Raw genomic sequence first — 8,928 nt, 5'->3', positions numbered from 1 at the left:
CTTCCTAAAGGAGATCAGTCCTGGGTGTTCATTGGAAGGACTGATGTTAAAGCTGAAATTGCAATACTTTGGCCACCTGATGCAAAGAGCTGACTCATTTGAAAAGACCCTGATTCTGGGAAAGATTGAAGGTGGGAGGAGAAGGGGATGACAGAGGATGAGATGGTTGGATGACATCAACGACTGGATGCACCTGAGTTTGAGTAGGCTCTGGGAGTTGGTGATGGACAGAGAAGCCTGGCAGGTTGCAGTCCATGGAGTCGCAGAGTCGGACATGACTGAGCGACTGAACTGAACTGAACTGAATGGTGGAGTCAGGTTCTGAATGCAGCCTCTCTGGTTCCAATAATGAAGCTGTTAATCATTTCATTAGAAGTTACCACTATTTTTTTTTTTGGTATTAATGGGAACTTATATAATGAGTTGCTGTTTGACATGATTTTTTCAAGAGTCTAAGATAAAAAAAGAATCTGTAAAGAAAAGGGCCCTGTAGATGCTTCTGATACATACACAATATAAACCCAAACAAAATTATGTCATAGCAAAAGGATTGCACATGATTGGGCAAACATTTATTATACATTATTTTAGGATCACTTGTACTTCAAAATTCTTATGGAAACAGCATTACTTCGGTAAGAATTAACATATACCTCCAAGTCCCAGAATATAAAACTAAAGTCATAACAGATGTCCAGATAATTATTACTTTAAAGGAGCATGAGAACGGAATTATTTAGGGTTTTTATTTGTAGTTCCCCTGGGCCAATCTCTCAGTTATGATTTTTAGGATTTTTTTCCCCTCCTCTCCAAGGCGCTGAAGATCTTCCTCTTTTTGGTTAGCTTTCCTTGGGAAAAGCTAGGACTCTACACATGCCTAAAATATCTGGGAACTGATGATGGGCCTGTAAGAACCAAAAAAAGACAATTTAGAGAAGAAAGCAAAGTGAAAATCAAATGCTTCAGGATCAAAACTGAAGAAAACCAAGCTACTTCGGTTAGAAAATGTGTGCAAACCAAGTCCACTGATTTCATTTTACCTCCTCCACTCCAGGCACTGCTTGTTGAGTGTTAGGGTAACTAGGGAACGGAGGTTGCCCCGGTAACGTAGGAAGCGCGGAGGGCTTCAACCCTCAGGGCTCTAGGCAGCCCTTCCGGGCCCGCGTGGTGGGAGGGGTGGAGGCCAGACTCTCGCGAGAGCTGCGTCTGCGTTCTACTCTACGTCTTCCCGGTTGGCCCTAGGGCTGCGGCGGCCAGTCAGGGGCAAGGCCCCCGGAGCGTTTCAGATGGCTACTCAGCAAGGGACGCCCTCCTCGGCCCTGCGGGTCCTGGAAGAAGCGTTGGGCATGGGCTTGTCGGCTGCCGGGGACACCGCGGAGGCGGTGGCTGCTGAGGGTGCCTACTACCTGGAGCGTATCCTTCGCGTGTAGGCGCGGCACCCAGACGCTGGCCGCGGTAACGGGTGTTGGGAGCGAGGGCGCCCTTTGAAGCCTGGGGTCCGCCAGCTGGTAGAGGCGCCTGTTGGATCTCACGGTGATCTTTCCAACACCGCGACCCCGGAAAGCTGCCCACTGTAATTTTTCGCCTTGTTGTAGTTGTAGGCTGGTGTGTTCCTGTTGGAAAAAGTTCGTAGTCACCACTCAGGAAACTTTGCAGTTTTGTTTAAAGTAGCCCCACAAATTAATCCAACCCTTCTTTCACTCTGGTTTTCTTAAACACGGAATGCCGTGAAAATAAATTCCGAGGGGAACGTCCGGAGGTTAAGGAAAAAACCACTCCGTTTAGGCTTTAACATCAGGATATCCAGTCTATAGATGGCCCAGTAGTCCAGTGCTTCTATGATTTGTTTTGGTAGCAGCGACCTACTGGATAGTTCCATTGTGGGCTACTTAATGATGATAACTTTTTACCCCTTTTAGCAACTAAATGTTATCCTGGTGAGCTGACAAGTCTCAGCGATGCTATGAAGAAATCAGATAAGACAGAGACGAGCAGTTATCAATGGAAATAACTAGAAAAATTGAATAGCCACATGTGGATGTGTACGCTCACTATTTTTTGGGTAAAAATTTTGAGCTCCCCTTCTCTAAATTAATGGTACCAGAGAAGGGGAGGGATCATGAGAAAGATAACTATTCTTCTGGCAGATAAAAGAGAGATGGGTAATCTGTTTTATTCTTAAAGGTATCAAGGAAACTGCAAAATCTGTTTTTTTGTTGTTCAAATATACTCCACTTTTTAATTCAAGATTTCAGAGATCCAGCAATGATTAATTTTGTAGGTTTTTAAGCTGATTAACCTGTCCTGACTCAGGCCCAGTACACATCCCTGCTACAAAGAGCTTTGAAGAACTTGATTGAAAAGCTCAAAGAAAATAAATGTAGTTTATTCAATGCGGACATATTTATAGGAGTGTGTTTGAATAATTTGAAAGCAATTTGAGAGAAAGATGTGGGTGCTTTAGTGTTGTAAGTGAGGTTTCGTATTCTGTTCTCCTGACCCTTAACAAGCTGTCTTTTCCAATAATATTCCTTTTTAAATTCAGAAACAATTCAGTGACTCTTTCATAGCTGATTTATGTCTAAAACATGAAGTTATTCAATACCCATGTTAGTGATAACCAGGCATCTTATATCTGCCTGCATTAAAACGATTTCTGTCACAGTATTTTGAGTGTTAACATGAGACGAATAGAGGTAAGTTTTTGCAAACATCTTTATGATATAAGTCATAAGACTCCAATATAGAGAACTTTCACTAGTGAAAATCTGCTTTACTGAATTTGCATGGAGGTCACTGAGTTTCAACTGCCAACATACTAGACTTTTCCAAGTAATCACATTTACAAATATAAGCAACTATAACTTTTTCAGGTCAGTAACTCAGTCATGTCCAACTCTTTGTGACCCTATGAACCACAGGATGCCAGGCCTCCCTATCCATCACCAACTGCTGTAGTCTACCCAAACCCATGTTCATTGAGTCGGTAATACCATCCAACCATCTCATCCTCTGTTGTCCCCTTCTCCTTCTGCACTCAGTTTCTCCCAGAATCAGGGTCTTTTCAAATGAGTGTGCTCTTCGCAACAGGTGGCCAATGTATTGGAGTTTCAGCTTGAACATGAGTCCTTCCAATGAAATCCCAGGATTGATCTCCTTTAGGATGGACTGGTTAGATCTTGCAGTCCAAGGGGCTCTCAAGAGTCTGCTCCAACACCACAGTCAAAAGCATCAATTCTTCGGCACTCAGCTTTCTTTATATTCCAACTCTCACATCCATACATGATGACTGGAAAAACCATAGCCTTGACTAGATGGACCTTTGTTGGTAAAGTAATGTCTCTGCTTTTGAATATGCTGTCTAGGTTAGTCATAACTTTCCTTCCAAGGAGTAAGCATCTTTTAATTTCATGGCTGCAATCACCATCTGCAGTGAGTTTGGAACCCCAAAAGATGAAGTCAGCCACTGTTTCCCCATCTATTTCCCAAGTGATGGGACCAGATGCCATGATCTTTGTTTTCTGAATGTTGAGCTTTAAGCCAACTTTTTAACTCTCCTCTTTCACTTTCATTAGGAGGCTCTTTAGTTCTTCACTTTCTGCCATAAGGATGGTGTCATCTGCATATCTGAGGTTATTGATATTTCTCCCTGCAATCTTGATTCAAGCTTGTGCTTCCTCCAGCCCAGCATTTCTCATGATGTACTCTGCATATAAGTTAAATAAGCAGGGTGACAATATACAGCCTTGACATACTCCTTCTCCTATTTGGAACCAGTCTGTTGTTCCATGTCCAGTTCTAACTGTTGCTTCCTGACCTGTATGTAGATTTCTCAAGAGGCAGGTCAGGTGGTTTGGTATTTCCATCTCTTTCAGAATTTTCCACAGTTTATTGTGATCCACACAGTCAAAGGCTTTCGCATAGTCAATAAAGCAAAAGTAGATGTATTTTCTGAAACTCTCTTTTTGGATGATCCAGCAGATGTTGGCAGTTTGATCTCTGGTTCCTCTGCCTTTTCTAAATCCAGCTTGAACATCTGGAAGTTCACACGTTGCTGAAGCCTGGCTTGGAGAATCTTGAGCATTACTTTACTAGCATGTGAGATGAGTGCAATTGTGTGGTAGTTTGAGCATTCTTTGGCATTGACTTTCTTTGGGATTGGAAGGAAAACTGACCTTTTCCAGTCCTGTGGCCACTGCTGAGTTTTCCAAATGTGCTGACATATTAAGTGAAGCACTTTCACAGCATCATCTTTTAGGATTTTAAGTAGCTCAAGTGGAATTCCATCACCTCCACTAACTTTGTTTGTAGTGGTGCTTCCTAAGGCCCACTTGACTTCACATTCCAGGATGTCTGGCTCTAGGTGAGTGTGAGTGATCTTTTTTTGTACAGTTCTTCTGTGTATTTTTGTCACCTCTTAATATCTTCTGCTAGGTCCATACCATTTCTGTCTTATATTGAGCCCCATCTTTGCATGAAATGTTCCCTTGGTATCTCTAATTTTCCTGAAGAGATCTCTAGTTTTCCCCATTCTATTGTTTTCCTCTATTTCTTTGCATTGATCACTGAGGAAGGCTTTCTTATCTCTCCTTGCTATTCTTTGGAACTTTGCATTCAGATGCTTATATCTTTCCTTTTCTCCTTTGCTTTTTGCTTCTCTTCTTTTCATAGCTAATTGTAAGGCCTCCTCAGACAGCCATTTTGCTTTTTTGCATTTCTTTTCCTTGGGAATGGTCTTGATTCCTGTCTCCTGTACAAGGTCATGAATCTCTATCCATAGTTCATCCGGCACTCTATCTATCAGATCTAGTCCCTTAAATCTATTTCTCACTTCTACTGTATAGTCATAAGGGATTTGATTTAGGTCATTCCTGAATGTTCTAGTGGTTTTCCCCACTTTCTTCAATTTGAGTCTGAGTTTGGCAATAAGGAGTTCATGATCTGAGCCACAGTCAGCTCCTGCTTTTGATTTTTGCTGACTGTATAGAGCCTTTCCATATTTGCCTGTAAAGAATATAATCAGTCTGATTTTGGTGTTGACCATCTGGTGATGTCCATGTGTAGAGTCTTCTCTTGTGTTGTTGGAAGAGGGTGTTTGCTGTGACCAGTGTGTTCTCTTGGCAGAACTCTATTAGCCTTTGCCCTGCTTCATTCTGTATTCCAAGGCCAAATTTGCCTGTTACTCCAGGTGTTTCTTGACTTCTTACTTTTGCATTTCAGTCCCCTATAATGAAAAGGAAATTTTGGGTGGTGTTAGTTCTAGGTCTTGTAGGTCTTCATAGAACCGTTCAACTTCAGCTTCTTCAGCATTACTGGTTGGGGCATAGACTTGGATTACCATGATATTGAATGGTTTGCCTTGGAAATGAACAGAGATCATTCTGTCGTTTTTGAGATTGCATCCAACTACTGCATTTTGGACTCTTGTTGACTATGATGGCTTTTTAGGATTTTTCTTTTTAATTGAAGTAAAACTGATGTACAATATTATATTAGCAGGATACAGGATGCTTGGGTCTGGTGCACTGGGATGACCCAGAGAGATGGTATGGGGAGGGAGGTGGGAGGGGTATTCAGGATTGGGAACTCATGTACACCCGTGGCGGATTCATGTTGATGTATGGCAAAACCAATACAGTATTGTAAAGTAAAATAAAGTAAAATAAAAATAAAAAAATATTATATTAGTTTCAGGTATTCAACTTAGTGATTCATTATTTTTATACTTTATGAAATAATTGCCACTAGAAGTCTAGTTACTGTTAGTCGCCATACAGAGTTTTGCAATATTGATTATATTCCCTATGCTGTATGTACATTACTACACTATGACATATTTATTTTATAACTGGGGGTTCGTACCTCTTAATTCCTGACATATTTTTCATCAATCTCCACATCTCCCTGATATCTGGCATCCATTAGATTTTTCTCTCTTTAGACTACTTCTGTTGAGCTTGTTTTTTTATTTTTAATTTTTAGATTCTACATATAATTGAAACCATACAGTATTTGTCATTTATTTAGTATGATACCCTGAAGGTCCATACATGTTGTTTCAAATGGCAAGATTTTAGTTTTCTTATGGCTGAGTAGTATTCCATAGTATTTATGTGTACCGTATTTTCTTTATCCATTCACCTATTGATGGACACATAGGTTATGTTCATATATTGACTATTGTAAATAATGCTGAAATAAACATAGACTGCATATATCTTTTCAAATTACTGTTTTGTTTTCTTCGGATAAGTACACAGAAGTGGAATGTCTCGATCATACATTAGTTCTCTTTTTAAATTTTTAAGGAAACTTTTTACTGTTTTCCATAGTAGTTGTACCAATTTACATTCCTGTGAACAGTGCATGAGGGTTCCCTTTTCTTCACATCTTCACCAGCACCTGCTATTTCTTGATTTTTGGTAATAGCTATGCTGACAGCTGTGAGGTGATATCTCATTGTGGTTTTCATTTGCATCTCCCTGATTAAAGATTTTGAAACCTTATCATATGTATGTTGGCCATCTAAATATAATCCTTGAAAAAAAATGTCTATAGGCCCTTTGCTCATTTTTAATTGGATTATTGACCTTTTTGATGTTGAGTTTTATGAGTTCTATACTTATTTTGGATGTTAATTCCTTATCAGATATAAGATTTGCAAATATTATCTCCCATTCAGTAGACTGCACTTTCCGTTTTCATCTTATTGGGTTGTTTTTTTTTTGTTGTTGTTGTTATGCAAAAGTTTTCTAATTTGATGTAGTCTCATTTGTTTATTTTTGCTTTTGTTCCTTTGCCTGAGGAGACAGATCCAAAAAATCACAGAGCATACTATTGCCCATGTTTTCTACCAGGAATTTTATGGTTAAGGTTTTATATTTAAGTGTTTGATCCATTTTGAGTTTATTTTTGTATATGGTGAAAGAAAATGGTCCAGTTTCATTCTTTTGGTTATGTCTATTTAGTTTTCCCAGAACCATTTAAAAGAGGCTGTATTTTCTTCATTGTATGTTTTGCTTCCTTGATTGAGTGTCCATATAAATATGGGTTTATTTCTGGGCTCTGTATTTTGTAACATTTATATATCTGTTTTGTGACAGTTTCTTACATTTTTGATTATAAAGCTTTTTAGCAGTGTGATAATTCCAACTTTGTTTTTATATATTAAGATTGTTTTGATATTCAGGATATTTTGTGTTTCCATACACATTTTAGGTTTATTGAACAACAGACTGGTTCCAAATAGGAAAAGGAGTACGTCAAGGCTGTATATTGTCATCCTGCCTATTTAACTTATATGCAGGGTACATCATGAGAAACGCTGGACTGGAAGAAACACAAGCTGGAATCAAGATTGCCGGGAGAAATATCAATAACCTCAGATATGCAGATGACACCACCCTTATGGCAGAAAGTGAAGAGGAACTAAAAAGCCTCTTGATGAAAGTGAAAGTGGAGAGTGAAAAAGTTGGCTTAAAGCTCAACATTCAGAAAATGAAGATCATGGCATCTGGTCCCATCACTCCATGGGAAATAGATGGAGAAACAGTGGAAACAGTGCCAGACTTTATTTTTTTGGGCTCCAAACTCATTGCAGATGGTGATTGCAGCCATGAAATTAAAAGATGCTTACTCCTTAGAAGGAAAGTTATGACCAACTGAGATAGCATATTCAAAAGCAGAGACATTACTTTGCTGACTAAGGTCCATCTAGTCAAGGCTATGGTTTTTCCAGTAGTCGTGTATGGATGTGAGAGCTGGACTGTGAAGAAGACTGAGTGCCGAAGAATTGATGCTTTTGAGCTGTGGTGTTGGAGAAGACTCTTGAGAGTCCCTTGGACTGCAAGGAGATCCAACCAGTCCATTCTGAAGGAGATAAACCCTGAGATTTCTTTGGAAGGAATGATGCTAAAGCTGAAACTCCAGTACTTTGGCCACCTGATGTGAAGAGTTGATTCATTGGAAAAGACTTTGATGCTGGGAGGGATTGTGGGCAGGAGAAGAAGGGGACGACAGAGGATGAGATGGCTGGATGGCATCACTGACTCGGTGGACATGAGTCTGAGCGAACTCCGGGAGATGGTGATGGACAGGGAGGCTTGGCATGCTGCGATTCATGGGGTCGCAGAGTTGGACACGACTAAGCGACTGAACTGAACTGATGATAAATGTTATTGATGTTTTGATAAGGACTTTATTGACTGTATATTGCTTTGAGTAGTATGAATATTTTAGCAATATTTATTCTTTCTATCCATGAGCCAAAGATGGAGAAGCTGTATACAGTCAGCAAAAATAAGACCGGGAGCTGACTGTGGCTCAGATCATGAACTCCTTATTGCCATTTCAGACTTAAATGGAAGAAAGTAGGGAATACCACTAGACCATTCAGGTATGACCTAAATCAAATCCCTTATGACTATACAGTGGAAGTGAGAAATAGATTCAAGGGATCAGATCTGATAGAGTACCTTAATAACTATGGACGGAGGTTTGTGACATTGTACAGGATGCAGTGATCAAGACCACTCCCGAGAAAAAGTAATGCAAAAAGGAAAAATAGTTGTCTGAGATGGGCTTACAAAGCTGAGAAAAAAAAAGATGTGAAAGGCAAAGGAGAAAAGGAAAGATATACCGATATGAATGTAGAGTCCCAAAGAAGAGCTAGGAGAGATAAGAAAGACTTCCTAAGTGAACAATGCACAGAAATAGAGGAAAATAATGGAATGGGAAAGACTAGAGATCTCTTCAAGAAGATTAGAGATATCAAGGGCATATTTCATGCAAAGATGGGCTCAATCAAGGACAGAAATGACATGGACCTGACAGAAGCAGAAGATATTAAGAAGAGGTGGAGAGAATGCACAGAAAACTGTACTGAAAAGATCTTAATGACCCAGATAACCACGATGGTAGAGCCAGATA

The 8,928-nt window shown here is 39.8% G+C and overlaps 1 protein-coding gene across 1 annotated transcript in view; it reads left to right on the top strand.

The window, feature by feature from the left end:
- Nucleotides 1-1,258: 1,258 nt before the first annotated feature.
- Nucleotides 1,259-8,928, top strand: part of SPAG16 (sperm associated antigen 16) — a 1,071,408-nt gene continuing 1,063,738 nt past the window's right edge. Inside the window, exon 1 of the mRNA XM_040228573.1 lies at nt 1,259-1,413. Coding sequence (XP_040084507.1) covers nt 1,287-1,413 — 127 coding nt within the window. The 5' untranslated portion in view covers nt 1,259-1,286. The remainder of the gene's footprint in view (nt 1,414-8,928) is intronic.

This window comes from Oryx dammah, unplaced genomic scaffold (genome assembly GCF_014754425.2).
Source record: "Oryx dammah isolate SB20612 unplaced genomic scaffold, SCBI_Odam_1.1 HiC_scaffold_27, whole genome shotgun sequence".
In the NCBI taxonomy this organism is placed as follows: domain Eukaryota; kingdom Metazoa; phylum Chordata; class Mammalia; order Artiodactyla; family Bovidae; genus Oryx; species Oryx dammah.
The sequence above is the reverse complement of the archived record's forward strand: the minus strand, read 5'-3'. Positions and strand labels throughout refer to the sequence as shown.